Source organism: Betta splendens, chromosome 9 (genome assembly GCF_900634795.4).
Source record: "Betta splendens chromosome 9, fBetSpl5.4, whole genome shotgun sequence".
Lineage (NCBI taxonomy): Eukaryota > Metazoa > Chordata > Actinopteri > Anabantiformes > Osphronemidae > Betta > Betta splendens.
Genome location: NC_040889.2, coordinates 727761 through 743321, shown reverse-complemented (window position 1 = coordinate 743321; position 15561 = coordinate 727761). Strand labels below are relative to the sequence as shown.

At 39.8% G+C, this 15561-nt stretch overlaps 1 protein-coding gene across 3 annotated transcripts; it reads left to right on the top strand.

Annotated features, from left to right (window-relative positions):
* Positions 1-3192: 3192 nt before the first annotated feature.
* Positions 3193-15021, top strand: cmah (cytidine monophospho-N-acetylneuraminic acid hydroxylase). Of its 3 annotated transcripts, none has more exons than XM_029161901.3 (15): positions 3193-3343; positions 6191-6401; positions 6471-6562; positions 6795-6904; positions 7940-8130; positions 11333-11413; positions 11560-11626; positions 11758-11839; positions 11934-12056; positions 12630-12765; positions 12989-13132; positions 13436-13610; positions 13809-13925; positions 14532-14647; positions 14830-15021. In XM_029161901.3, exons 2-15 carry the CDS (start codon positions 6196-6198, stop codon positions 14936-14938), a joined length of 1749 nt encoding a protein of 582 aa, XP_029017734.1. In that variant the 5' UTR covers positions 3193-3343; positions 6191-6195; the 3' UTR covers positions 14939-15021. The 3 variants fall into 3 exon arrangements, with proteins under 3 accessions (XP_029017734.1, XP_029017735.1, XP_029017733.1); XM_029161900.3 differs by having other exon boundaries at positions 3194-3343; positions 11934-12071; XM_029161902.3 differs by lacking the exons at positions 14532-14647; positions 14830-15021 and having other exon boundaries at positions 11934-12071; positions 13736-13925.
* Positions 15022-15561: the final 540 nt, after the last annotated feature.

Below are 15561 nucleotides of genomic sequence, written 5' to 3'. Positions count from 1 at the left end.
TATGTCTGAGCTGTATGTATTAAAATATGTGTCATGGATTATCATAGAAAGAACAAACCTGCCACTCTGTGGAATTAGTTCTAATAACACGCAGAGTTTGAGATGAGTGCCACACATACGTTACCTTTCCCACATGCTCACCCAATTATACAAAATTATACAAAAACGCCTGCTCCGGAGCAGGTTATGTTCAGAGACTCAGTTGCTATAGTTACATACTGTACATACCCTAAAGGTTACCTCAGTTTTTGGAACCGAAAGCTGAGGTTAATCACTAACATACCCTCAAGCTAACCTGGGTATGTCACATAACCTGCTTTCTGGAACACACCCCAAGACTCAGACATACAACTCATTGTTGCAGCAACATGTTTTTTCTTCCACATGTTGTGTCTGATTGAAACTGTAGGTCACAAGTGACCACCGAGTTATTTTACCACTTTTAAAATGAGACCAGTTAAACCAGTAAGAGTTGTGCTACTGGCGTGTTCAGACACATTAACAGCTCCTCACACAGAAGCAACTTTAAAGTTTAAATCAATAGCATACGGATTTATTACATATGGTAAATCAATACAATCAGAGAAAGATTACAAGAAAGTAAATGCAAGAGAGTAATTACAAGAGAGTAACTGCAAGAGAGGCAGAGATTTCACCTGCTTGTTCCTCTGCAGAGAGAACTGAGAGGTCTTCTCTGCGAAGTGCTCTGAAAACCCCAGCCTGAGAAGGCCTGCTTGTAACCACTACCTACGATCATTCCTCATGTCCAAATAAGGACAAGTAGATGCTTACTTTGAGGAAGTAACCGCCTATGTGGCTACTAAGACCTGGCACTTGGCCGTGTTATCTGTCCCTTTAACCCCAGTAACTGAGGACACACATGAACCCATCTACTCTCTGTATTGGTCCCATAAGCAATGATCAAATTTACTACACAACTACATGTCTGCACATACTGTAAATGAGCAAAACCATGACAGTAAACTCATCATTCATACTGTATGAATGTTTTCCTGTGGCTGCTGTGGTCTGGTAGAAGCATGCTCCAATTAAAACAACACCTTACGGGTCCTGTGAGTGTGTTAGCTGTCCAGCATTGTTAGCCATGAAATACACTGTTCCAAAAAAACTGCCTTTTTGTTTTTTCTGAGTACAAAAAACATTTATTAAAAGAAAAACAGATGATGGTACTGTATGACAATAAAACACTAACTTACAAATTGCATAAAGAGGAGCAATAACACAATAAATAAAGTGACAATTCTTTCATAATCACAAACCCAAAACCTGTGTACACAGGCTCCTCCATCCATTTCAGGCACAGCATTGACCCATTCTGCCACAGCTCAGTGCAACAATACTCCTGCAGCAAGCTGCGCTCATGGAGCCGTCGATGAACTGTACTAACCTGTGTGGTTATGACTGATCTCACTGAGGTCAATATGGAGTCTTGTTGGGTGCCGGTTACACACAAGGAGGCTGTACTTCTTCTATTGACCCCTGTGGTCTGACCTGGTGACAGTCTGTTTAAACCTGTTCACCCACCTGAACATCTGCGTCTTCAAATGGATACAGCTGTGCATAAAAACACATAAATGGATGTGTTTTGATATAAGTTTATGACCGCACGTAAATTGGATATAAGACCTGAAACATGTAACAGCTGATAGCAGAAAGCATCTAGCAGTATATTAGATAGCAATCGGTGTTGGACCGAGCTGTGTCATGGACAATCAATTTTTTTTCGACCATAAGGACTGTCTCTGGATCTGCTTATCAGGTGAAGCTACACAAAAGTCAATAAGTATTTGGACAACACAAAAACGTAACACGCTAGGTGTTTCCAAGCTAAGCTGCCTTTAAGGTTATGGATGTGGTAAACAGCCACTACAATATTTGACCTTGTGATGTGCACTAGTCATTTAACGTCTTATAGAAGTTATAGAAGGTAATTTGTGGGTCATCCCCAAAGGAGCCAATGTGCCTCAACCCAGGATCTTTAGATTATTACTCTGAAGATTGTAAAATACATGCATGAATGTAGAACAACATTTGTCGCATCCACAGCAAAAAGTCAGAACTTATTCTCCACTCTGACAAACGCACATTCAGGCCCTACTTCTTCTATTGACCCCTGCGGTCTGACGTGGTTACAGTCTGTTTCAACCTGTCCAGCCTTATCAGATGGATACAGCTGTGCATATATAAACATACATGTATAGTGTAATGTGCAGAACAATGTGTATGAACAAGGTGGTAACAGAGCACGTGGTTGTTTGGGTTGGCTGTCATGGCAGGTAAAGTAGTCAGGGCCACAGCTCCCAGTAAGTCCAGTACTTTCGTATTGTAACGAGAGACCCCCGTCTAGCGACGTTAGACGCCAGACGCGCGGCTTAAGAATGCGAGACTCTTACTTTGAAACACAGTACAACGACCACAGAAAGCCGGTACTCAAGCTCAAATTAAGTAATGGAATTTTATTTTTCTTTCCAGACAACATCGGCTGAAATCAAACCGTTTTCTGGTTAAGTGGTCCAGAAGATAAATTAAAAAGAACATCCGTTTTCTTGGATGAAAACAACGGAACTTAATTATAGCACCCAACGAATAAACGAGCTGAAAACAGTGTTTTCAAAACTAAACACGGAATTGGATTTAAAGCCGTTTCCCGTTTTCTTGTTTTGTGAAAAAAACTGAGAACGAGAAAACGAGTAGTTTTCTTGAAAACGAGTCGTTTTCTCGTTTTCCCAACTTTTAATTTGGTGAGGAAATCAAACTGTTAAAACATACACAGACCATATTGATTAGATTAATAGATTGATTATTGATTAGTGCGAATAAAAAGCAAACATTGGATTAAAAAGGATAACTAAAATGTTGTTACCAGTTTATGTAAAGCGGCTGGGGTCGGTGTACATTTAAACAGTTTGATTCCCCCCCCAGATTAAAAGCTGTGAAAAGGAGATAAGGAGTCGTTTTTTTTTCTCAAAACGGAAAAATTGAAAACAGCTTTAAATTAATTTCTTTGTCTGGTTTTGAAGAAACATTTTTCAGTTGTTTTATTGGTTTTTGAAACTGTGCTTTGAATACATTCTGTTTTTCACTCATATCATGAGAAACCAGAAACTAATGTGTTTTGTATTTTATCCTCTGGACAACTTAGCCACCAGACGGCTTGATTTCAGTCTATATCGTCTGAGAAGGAAACTATAATCTTAATTTGCGCGTGTGCACCGGTTTCCTGCCGGGGGTGAGGGGAGGGATGAGGACGGCGTCGTTTCATTTGTAGTTCGGACCTGTTTCTAAGTGCGGCAGGCGACGGAAACTCTCATTTTCCCTTAAAGTAAGTCCGTTTTCGTTCATCACAGCTCGCACTTTGACTTAAATTCAACATCTGTCAACCAGAACTTTTACGCAAACAAACCGATGTCGTGGTCAAAAATAATGGCTAAAGTATATTAAGTAGAAACAGCAAATAAAAAGCAAACATTGGATTTTAAAAAGAAGATAAAAAGATAAAATAAAATTCACATTTAATTGTTACCATCTTATGTAAAGCGGCTGGGACCAACTGACATCTGTGTGCGCAAGTCTAATCCTTAGATAGACTTCCTTCAAAAATAGAAAACGATTTTTTTTAAAACAAAAGCAAATTTAAAGAAAAAAATATCGTAAAAAGAAATAAAAGGAAAAAAAGGAAAATTATCAACTAAACCTTTTTATCTGTTCAAATATCAATACTTTGTAATGTGTTAATAAATGTATGTTTAACATTTACAAAAAACACATTATTAGTAGTAAACTCTTTGTTGTTAATATGTATATAATATATTATATAATATTTATTTGTTTAGCATGTATGGTGGAGAAAAGTGTTGATGATATGTTGAGCCTGTAGCTGTAATAAATGAAACTAACCTGTGCAAAGAAGAAAAAGCTCAAACTACTGTAACCCTTAGGTAAAGGTTTAGCTCATCAACAAATATCAAGCTATGGATGTTTAACACTGTCACTGTGTCACTGTCGTATTGCCTTAATTAACAAAGCAATGAAATAATAGAAAAAATAGACAATTTACATCCACAAAACAAATGTTTTATGGACAAAATTAAAATTGCGCATGCTGTGGTAGAAGAAAGAAATGACTGCATTGGCGTCTCAAACACACAGCAGAACATAACACACCTGTTTGACGAGTCCTATCCAACAGCCCTAGTCACGTCTATGCGTGTCTAGGTCTGGGGCAATTTGCACATACTATATGTGAACTAACTTGTTAATTTACATGTTTGTAGTTCATGTGAATTTTTTTAAGAAAGCCTTGTTTATTCGCGGTCCTTCTTTGCAGTATAATGTTAGCGTTACTTTCATAGCTGACACTTCATGTACTGCCCTCACAGCGCGTGCACTATGTGCTGCTACACAACCAGTGAACAGAATAAAAATGTCCACACAAGGCGTTCGTTTTTTGCATTTTATTACAAGATGTAGAACATGAGCTGCTACTGTTTCTCCTCACTGCTGAAGCGAGCTTACAAACGGAAAAAAACATCAAAGATGGGCTATTTGACGAGAGCGGCAAGAGCGCTCACTTTAACTACTTCCAAGATTCCAAGCTCTCACGCTGACAGTTTTACAGAATCAATCTTTTAACACTTTTCCTCCTAACCTGAAAAAAAGGCTTCACATTTTAATTTCATAGCGTCATCATTCCGTAATTTTAACGGAATAATAGTACGTTTTTGTCAAAACAAATAACTGATTCTGATTCTTCTATTATTAAATAGTGGTCAGTACTCTTTCTATATTGTAGGGCCCACCCTCAAATGTTTCCATAGGGCCCACAACTGTTAGTGGCGCCCCTGTGCATATGTACTCACAAACATACAGACACACACTCACACACACTACCACAAACTCTCTCACAAACAACTACTCAATCATACGTGAACCCGTGCACTCTCAGATACATTCGTACACCCACACCATTCGCTTCTTCTCATTCATCGGGAGGGTAGGTCTCTGGCTCGCTGCCCATATGACCCCAGGCAGGGACCGCAGCACCTCCCGAGCCCCGCCCACCCACCTCGACCTAGGAGAAGCAGGGGGCAGCGGTAAAGGCACCCCAGAACCCCCCCCCCCCCCAGAGGCAGCTTCCAAAGTCCTGAGTGACTAGGTATGACTAATGCAATTAAAACCGCCGGTTCCGCAGAGCCAGGTTTCAGACTAGCTCTGCTACCCATCCCACCGCCCCCCACGACCCCCAGCCAGGAAGAGATAGACGAGACCCCGGATCGCAGTACTACTGCCCAGGCACCGCACACAGCGCAGCCAGAATCATCCTCACCCCCTGTCACACTTACCCATTCTCTCACTCAAGCATGCTTTGCCCGCCCCGTGTAGTGATTCTGACTCCTAATAGCCAGGCAAAATGTCTATTGACCTCTAATGGATTCTGTTAAGAACTTGCGACTGTCACTCTGCATGCTACTTTAGCACTCCCATCTATATATATAGTATACTCCTACGAATTTTCCCCCCTCCCCATGTCCTAACAATTAATCAGAAAGCAACACATTTTCCAATTTTTTTTAACAACTTTTGTAATCACTTACAATAATAAGGTGTTTTTTCTGATAAGCTGATAATTGTTTAAAATATGGGATTTACTTTATTTTAGTTTTTCATTTGCAGCAAATTCAGGAATTCTGGTCTGCAACTCTACCGGAGTATAAGCGCAAATGCCCAGTTGCTAATCAGTTGCTAATCAGAAACTAATTGTAACTTTACATTAAGACTAGCATATTTAGAAAAAGAAGGTTTTGTACATCAGTGTAAACAGGTACAACATTTTTTTATTTTATTCAATTGACACCATGCAATGCACTAGATAAGAGTGTTAAATAAGAAACAATAAAAGAGCTTTATTATTTATTTATTATTATTTTTTGTTTATTTTAAACAACAAGCCTGTGTTTGTGATAGAATTAAACATGTACAGTAATACCTACCTTTGTATTGGTGGTTTTTCTGGTGACCCTATTATTGGTTACTCGAAAGTATAGTATTGTTCAGATCAAATGTAATCAATCAAAAGTAAGTATAATCGGTAGACTTGATGTTAATGCCTTTTACTGTTCCTGCAACAACCTCAGAACCTAAACTTTAACTATTGTCCTCCGGTGTCTAGATAAAATGGCCGCTCAAACTGCAAAGGTGGTGCTGTCGCTGGATGCTGAAGCAGCTGGGTTACTCAAAAGAGGAGTGAATTTCAAGAAAAGCTCAGAGGATGGTACATGTTACATCATTTACAAAAGCCCTAAAGGCTTTAGAGCATGCAGGAATCAATGTAAACACCAAGGGGGGTTGTTCATAAAGGACATTGAGGACCTGAACGGCAGGTGAGAAACACGTAGGATTTTCATTCCGTCAAGTTTCAGTATGGCTTCAGGGCTGTTCTGTTGTTACAGGACTGTCAAATGCACTAAACACAACTGGAGACTGAATGTGTCTACAATGAAATACATGAACCCACCAGACAGCTTTTTACAGGACGAGCTTGGTAAGTTCTGCTTAAACCTAAACCTGTCATGATTGTACTTCTAATATTGGTAAAACACAGGATATGGACGGCTGTGCTTGGAATAAAAAAAATCATAATTATACACAATTTCCCCTTCAACAAACACAGCATTCCTGTATATTTTTAAGCAACAGAGCATATGGTGTGCAAACATTGTGACAGTGACAATTCTGCAAAGCGCTGATTAATGCTTGTTGTGTCACATGCACAGAGGTGGAGATGCTGGTTGACGGTGGCCTTCAGCTGGTTGAATTGAAACCTGAGGACCCCTGGCTGGTGGACCCTCGGGAGCCTCTGGAGCTCAAGGATGGAGAAGTGAAAGTATGTATGCTGTTTTACACACAGCTGCTTCTTCACTTTTCAGCTATTCTCTTGATCAGGCACAGAGTCAGCACCTGTCTGAGCTAAACTCGCCACTCACATAGGGCAAGTCAATGCAATGACTGTATGTGATATAGTGTGCTCTAAATGTATGTAAATAATTTATGTAATTTTTCCAATTGATATATAAACCATTCCTGTTTCATGCTACAAGAGTATAAAAAGACGGAATCAGACTGTCTTGTGCAAACTTGGCCAATAAAGCTGCCACTTTAAGTCTGCCCCAATCTTGTAACCCTCTAGAAATATTCTCTATCACCTTATCTAATTCTCTTCAGAATCACCTCTTTTCCTTTAACTTACGGACAATTTGTGGAGCGTAACCACCTACATTAAACATCACCCCTTTGATTTCAAATGTTAGGCTGACACTTTTTTTCTACCTCTTACACATTTGTCACAGCTAGACTTCCTGCCTTTAAACATGCACAAAACAAAAGTGGATTTGACTTGTGGAGACAGTGTAAAGTGTGGAGGAATACAACAAATATCCAGCTAGTCATCAGGCAGAGGAAGGAAAGGGCCAAAAGCAACAAAGCCCCCTCCGTCACACAGTTTCCACTCCAACGATTGTGTGACTGATTTAGATAGTGGCTATTGTTAGGTCCTTTATCCGGGCTTGGGGCAGATACAGTAGTTAGGAAGCTAAATGAAAAATGTGTACAGCAGCCAAAACATTCAAATGCAACAAATCCCCCTCACAGTCTCTTCTGGCTCCTACCTGGCAAATTGTGATTGTGTTATCAAAGAGAAGGAGCTCCAGGCTCACATCCAGTCCAAAAAAGAAAACATTCCCACGATTCCCAGAAAACAAAGAGGATGGAGGACACACAGACAGATACTGCATACTGCTAAGTCCTAGAGAAACAGCAGTCACACATGTTTAAATGTTGTCATCAACATCAACAATGTCATCAGCTTCTTCACTGTGTAACAATGATCTAACATATTGCGCCTCGTGAATTTCCTACCCAGGTTACGTACCTCACACACGCCTGCATGGAGGTGCAGCTTGGGCAGCGGCGGTTCATGTTTGATCCCTGGTTAACGGGCCCTGCGTTTGCCAGAGGCTGGTGGCTTCTCCATGAGCCTCCAGCAGATGCCCTGGACAAACTGTGCAAAGCCGATCTCATCTACATCAGCCATATGCACTCTGACCACCTTAGGTAAACTCCCAGCGCCATGGTGTACACTAACTGTGTTTTTATGGTTGCAAATACTCTGGATTTAGGTTCTGTATGATTGACACACAATATCAAATAAAAAGGCCCATACAGGTGACTGTGGCTGAGCTTTTAAACTGAAACCTTTATTATGGTAGAGAGATTTACTGGGATCACTTAGTGTGTGGCATTGACGCATTTGCTGGTAATAAATTTTGAACATAAGGCAACCACTGAAAACAGACTCGTGATCAGCACTGCCTTCCACTGCTGACCATTATAGACACATTTTTGTCTAGACTAGCTTGGCTTCATTATTGTTACTTCTTTGTTTGTCCTATTATGCAGCTGGGTTGAGGTAAAGATAGACAGCTTTGCTCATACTGTTTTGTATCTTGCCACACACACTATAGAAGAAATCAGCCCTTTTCTGGCTAGTTTTAAAATTTACCACACGTTTTTAGAGCGGTTACTATTGAATTTGCCATTAATTTTCCTGGACTATTGTCTTGAATTTGGAAGCGTGAGCGTGACAAAAATGCGGAATCTGAAAAGGCGTGAGAGCAGGCAACTCTGAATGGGTTTGAGCTCATTTAGAATGAACTGAGTAACTACTTGTGACAAAGTCACAATACAAACAAAGGGGTTCTGAAATGTTGGCCAACTGAAAATAGTTGGTCTACAAAATGTAGTTGCTAGATTGAATTACAAAAACTCAAATCACTACTGCATCAATGTTTGACCAAAAATTAATACAAATTAATAAACTATTATCAACAAGGAAGTGAGGAAAAGAGTGTTGAGAGAACCTGGTCTCCTTCAGGAGAAGAGTGTCGGCTCGAGAACCTCATAATCCCAGATACGAGTCATCTACCGATCCATGGAGCTCTGCTCTCCAAAGGCTCAGGCATGAGCTTTTAGGCCCTCAAACTACATCAGCTACATCAGCTAAACATCTGGTTCCGTTCTTACTTTGGCAGCATACCAACCTTTGAAGTGAGGCCCAATAGCAGTGATCAACAATACGTGTTTACTCAAACGTTTCCTGGAGTCTACCCCAGAAATTCCTTTGACAATAACGCTGCCAAGATACAAAGGTTATACTGTAAATAGAACACTCATTTTGACCTGTTAACGTCACTCGCAGCAGGCACAGAAGAAGCCTATGCTATTATGCTCTAATATAATAATATGATATACTGTATATACAATATCCATCCATCCATTTTCTTGTCCGCTTACTCCCTAGCGCGGGGTCACGGGGTGCTGGAGCCTATCCCAGCTGGCTACGGGCGAGAGGCAGGGTACACCCTGGACAGGTCGCCAGTCCATCGCAGGGCAACACATAGACAGACAACCATTCACGCACACACTCACACCTACGGGCAATGGAGAGAAGCCAATCAACCTAATGCACGTCTTTGGACTGTGGGAGGAAGCCGGAGAACCCGGAGAGAACCCACGCAAACACGGGGAGAACGTGCAAACCCAGAACCTTCTTGCTGTGAGGCGACAGTGCTACCCACCGCACCACCGTGCCGCCCATATATACAATATATAACATATAATAACAAAGATGAACTATAGAATTCATCTAAAAATGGACATTTTAAAGTCCTTCAAAAGTGAAGGGGAAAGGCTAAGAAAAGCCTTTGTTCCTCTTTAACAGGAGTTCCCATGTTGTCCAGCAACTGCAATTCAGTTCATGCATAAATATTCAAACATCAACGTATAGCAGCGATGCAGCCAAGGGCGATGAAGTCTCGAAACACGGGTCAGTCTGTAAAGCATGTATCAGTCAGTCCGGTCATTGAGAACTAAAATTTATAAAGGCTATCCTGTGACCTGATTCTGCTAAATGAGTCAGCAGTGTCACTCAGGGCTATCAATGGTCCAGGATGGAGCTTAATCTTCTTTGTCCTCTTCTTTCCCGCAATAGAATAAAAACGATCCTGCGTAGGTGAATTCTGTTTCACATGAGAACTTCCATCATTGGTTAATGTATCTAGTTCACTATTCTGTCAAGCAAAGTTCCATGCAATGTTCTGCATCTTTTCTACAGGCTACACAATAAAATATAATATTCTCTCCTTCTCTCTCGATTGACAGCATTTACACTTTCACTTTTGTTCATTCCTTGATTTCCATCAGCTCCTCTCCTCCCTCATATACAATGTTACCAATCCTTTCTCCTCTCACAACTACAAATCCCGCTCTGCGATCATCATCTTCTTTTCTGTAGCATAAGCTATTTACACACACACACACACACACACACACACACACACACACACACACACACACACACACACACACACACACACACACACACACACACACACACACACACACACACACAGGTTGACAGGAAACATGATAGAAATAGAAACATTTTCCTAATCAGGGATGTTTTAGGACCTTTAAGACTAGACAACAGTGGAATCACCATGCATCCAACAATCATTGTTGGAATTTCTGGGATAGACTTCAGTAAACCTTTGAGTATACACTTGTTTGATCACTGATATTGGGCCTCACTTCAAGATCGACAGGCAGAAGCATAGTCAGGCAGGCAGAGATCAAAAAACGGAATTCCAAAACACAGGCAGAGGTACTGACAGGGACTAGGCAAAACAGGATAAATGACAAGAACAAGAGCTTGGTTAAAACATGAACTGGAACACACGAGTACGCTGTAAAGTGGTGACAACAAATGCAACAATCTGGCAAAGGCTGTGGGTGAGTACTGGGGTATATATATAACAGAACTAATAATCAATTGAACATAGCTGATGAATCACATGACTGAGAATCAAGCAGAAATAACTAAAGCAGAACGGGATCTAGACAGGAACTTACCAAAATAAAACAGGAAATGGCAGAAAACGTGGCAGAACGACCAGATGCACAACAGACACTCTTCTCCTGCAGAAGACCAGGTTCTCTCGAAACTCTTCTCTTTTCCTCTCTTTCTTGATGATAATAATGAGTCATCACTTGTAAAAAAAAAAACAAAAGTATTAGTTTAAACGTTAAATCAGTGGTGGATTGAGTTTGTCTATTTCAATCTAGCAACTACAACAGCAGCAGTCCCCAGGGTACCACATAGAGGTAAGCACACATTTATCTAACTCCAAGCTTTCCTTTATTACACATTGCATTAATTAATTTCAGTTAATACGATCCCATTCCTGTGTTGTTTCAGTTACCCCACACTGAAGGTCCTGTCAGAACGGAGGCCAGACGTTCCCATTTACGTTGGTGATACATCCAGACCAGTCTTTTGGTTGGTAAATATATTTTATATATATGTTGAATTGATTTCAAAGTGTTTATCTTATTTTATTTTTTATTTATTAACTCATTCAAAACATTGTGAATAGATTTTCATTCACTTCTCTGTCCTAATATTATATTACCTACTATTACAAGGTATTTAGCGCAAAGCCAGGTGATGCTGACAAACATCAACGTCGTTCCTTTTGGTGTTTGGCAAAATGTGAGTCAGCAAAATACAAATAAATGAACAAGCAATGAAAAGCTACATTTGTAATGAAAGAACTGCCCAAATATATAAATCACAAAACTGTACCTACGTCACTCATTACATCACTTCCACTTCTCCATCAGATTGATGAACACTTGAGATTCATGATCCTGATGGATGGTGTACATCCTGAAATGGACACCTGCATCATTGTTGAATATAAAGGTGCATGCTTTTTAATGTCATCGGTCCGCTCAAGAGTTGCGGAGTGTAAATAAATACCTCACTTGTGTGGCCTAAAAATGGTCTTTGAATGAAGGTCACAAGATCCTGAACACTGTGGACTGCACCAGACCAAATGGAGGCAGGCTACCGGAGAAGGTCGACTTGATGATGAGTGACTTCGCTGGGGGGGCATCTGGATTCCCCATGACCTTCTATGGTGGGAAATACACTGGTGAGGCTTTTACACGCACATACCATGATGAACAACACCGCTGTTCATCATGTTCAAGATAAATAAAGATAAAGATTAACTTTATTGAGCTCACTGTGGGAAAATCCATAAAACAGACTATAAACTCGTAAGACTATATGACTCTAAATGCTTTTAGTTCATAATTTGACAATCATTAACAACAGACAATGTAGTTATTTTACTTACTAAACAGAACGTTATCAGGTTCATGAGTGTGAAGCAACAAGACTACACAATTTAAACAAAGTGAAGTGCCATCCATGCATTCCTAGATAAACGTATTAACCTCAAGGGAGGAGATAGGCAACAGCCCCCTTTAACACCTCCTTAGGCAAATAAGTCCTCCTTAGGCTAATAAGTCAGTAAATGTGTATGTTTATGTGTGTAAATGTGCATGTTAAAGTTAACATATAAAATAAAAGAGGCCGCCATGCTCCTTTTCCCTTGCTTCGAAGCATTTTTGGGGAGTGACGTATTTGGGTTCATTCAGTTAAACTGAACACTCTGATCTGACTGGTTTTGTTTACCTGTGCTCAGATTCGTGGAAGGCGGAGTTTATCAAGAATGAGAGGAAAAAGCTGCTGAACTACAAAGCTTCGCTGGTGAAATCCCTGCAGCCGAGGATCTACTGCCCGTTCGCAGGGTATTTTGTGGAGGCTCATCCATCTGACAGGTTTGGCCACGTGCAATATCAATGAATAAAAAAATTACAGTCAAGTGAACAGGGTTTGGATCGTATTTCCATGACATCATACTTGCTAGAATTGTTGTGTTTAGCTCAGTGTTTATCTCTCATTCAGAAATTCATCAGTTCATAATTATGATAGAAAATGAATCAAATCTAAACCAGTCCTTCTGTGTGTCTGTGTGTCTCTGCTCTGTGTGTATGTGTGAAGGTGCATTAAGAACACAAACGTTAAAAACAGTGCAGAGGACCTTAATGCCCTCATCAACAGCCAGGCACCCGACATCAGAACATGGACACCCAAGCCAGGCGCGGTGCTAGATCTAGGCCTCGCTCTGAGAGAGCCCCTGAACAGGTATGTCAAGACTTAACTGTTGTACATTAGACCATGATAATGGCTGTAAATTAAAAGAAAATCCACCTGTTCAATTTTATGAAGACTCGAGTGTTACATACTTCATATTAAAGACACCGCAGATATACTTGCATTTGCTAGTTCTCAAATTAGTTCACAATGTTGCCCTGTCATCAGAAAAAAGTACACATGATAGCCAAACAATAACAAATTGCAAAAGATGGAATTTCTCCCTCAAAGTCTGCATGTAATAAATTGAATCTTTTATTGTTAATGTCTTCTTTACTGCAATGCCAAACTTAGAGCAGCCATCACAGATCCCCCAACCGGTGTGAAAATCTACAAGGACTGGTGGGATTTTGACTTCTATGTGGAAGAACTTAATGGCGCCATAAGCAGTGAGATATTTAAACATCACAGCTGGATCCAGTTTTATTACACATGGGCAGGCTTCCGACACTACAACCTTGTCGTGCGGGTAAATATACGTGATGTAGTGGATTCTGTGCTCTCGGGCAACTGCCATATACACTTTTGGCAAACTTTTCTTTTCTTTTTTTTTTTCTTTTACTTTTGCTCGTTCTTCTCTGCTTCACTGTTGAGCTCATTTCTGCCTCTTAGCTGCCCCTGCTCTCCTCTCTACTGCCAACTGATGTTTGCCTGATATATTTTCAAGATGATCGAATCAGATGACAACTTTGAGCCCCTTGCTACTGGCCATGACTACATGGTGGATTTTTTAGATCTCTCATTCCCGACCACAAGACCTGACAGAGAACACTCCTACATAGAGGTAAATCTTAGTAAACTGTAGGGCAAATGAAATTCAGCTGTCTTTCGAGATGTCATTCGTTAAAAGTTACTTAATGAGCAGGAGACCATTGAGATATTAATGATTCTAATAATAATAATAATTATTCGAAATTACAAATGAGCATCAGAAGCAAACTGCAGGTCAAAGCAATTGCAATTTGGAATGGCTGCAAATTATATTTAGTGTATAATTATAATTGAGAGTTATTATTATGGGGTGTGTTGGTGTTGAAAAGTAATATATAGTATGTTATTTGTTCAGCAAGATGCCAATGTGCAACTGTGTTAATTACGAAAAGAACATGGCTGTTGCCAATAAGTACAAGCCCCTTGTATCTTCGAATGTAATCATTGATACAGTAGTAGTTGTAGTATTAGTAGTAGTAGTATTTTTGCTCATATGTAATTTGATAACTTAGGCTTTTATTCCAATTCACTCTAAATCCACCACCGTCCTTGTCTTCTAATATGCAGTTAATTCAAAATGCATCCATCTAATATCCACCAAAATATACGGAAAGTGCAAATTATTGAAGATTATTCGTTTAATTTCCAAATATAAGTGATCTGCTCTGCTTCTGTTAAGATTAAAAACCGGATAGGGGTGATGAGATATACCGTGCTGCATGGCTGTCTGTGGGATGGTCTGTACATCGGATTCCAGAACCGCATCAGTCGAGACCCAGATGTCTACCACCACAAGTAAATACACCCTGCTGTACCTCATAAATAAAGCCTATTGTAATGTTGAGTTTATTTATATATGTTTCGGATAAAAACCACCTCAGATTTCCCTTATGATTTGAACTATTTATCAAATTGTTGTTTTAAATCATCTATTAAGCAAAGATTTCTAAACCATGATCTATCCTCTTGGCCTTCAGATTCTGGAATCACTTCCAGATAAATTTACCGCTTTCCAGACCTGACTGGGATCGTTTCCTGCAGGAAGCTGACTCTCCAAGTGGAAAGAGCAACTGTGCGATGTTCTGAATCTGAAATATCAGTTAATGACTGTTAGGGAAATAATTTGAATTGCCTGTGTATTTATACCTTAAATAAAACAGACACAAACAGCTTAGACCTTTTAGGATTTTTACTTGTGCAGGAGTGAGCCGTTTACAGCAAAGGCAATCAAGAACAAACATGCTACAACAGGTTCTCCCTGTTCTTGATAAGCACAGCTAACAAGGTTGCAATAAATCAGCAAAATATGTTTCAGTGATTAAATGCAATATTTTCCCAACAATGACGGTCAGGTAACATGTTTTTTGTTTTGATTAGGAACAATTTTGAAGAACAATCAGGGTAATCGTTGCTTTGGGATGTGTAGGTAGCAATATTCTTCAAGGCATTTCCAGTTATTGCCATTTTGATAATAACTTTGTACTGGATCTACTGTACATGAGCTCACACTGTAATCATTCATCAATGATCTAAACATTTGGCACACTTAGTGTGTGCCAAATGTTCACTAAGTGAACATGGCAACACACAAGTCTGACTCTCTAAAAACTGCTATTTAGAAATATGGATAATGCATGATCCATAATGCAGTGTCACAGATTGAGTATTCTCAGCTACATAATTTCAGTTAATGTATTTAATTTGAAAAC

Coding starts and splice junctions, on each gene's coding strand:
- cmah (XM_029161900.3), top strand. CDS start 6,196: ATGGCCGCTCAAACTGCAAAGGTGGTGCTGTCGCTGGATGCTGAAGCA. Junction 8,131..11,332: donor ATGCACTCTGACCACCTTAG/GTAAACTCCCAG, acceptor GTGTTGTTTCAG/TTACCCCACACTGAAGGTCC. Junction 11,414..11,559: donor ACATCCAGACCAGTCTTTTG/GTTGGTAAATAT, acceptor TACTATTACAAG/GTATTTAGCGCAAAGCCAGG.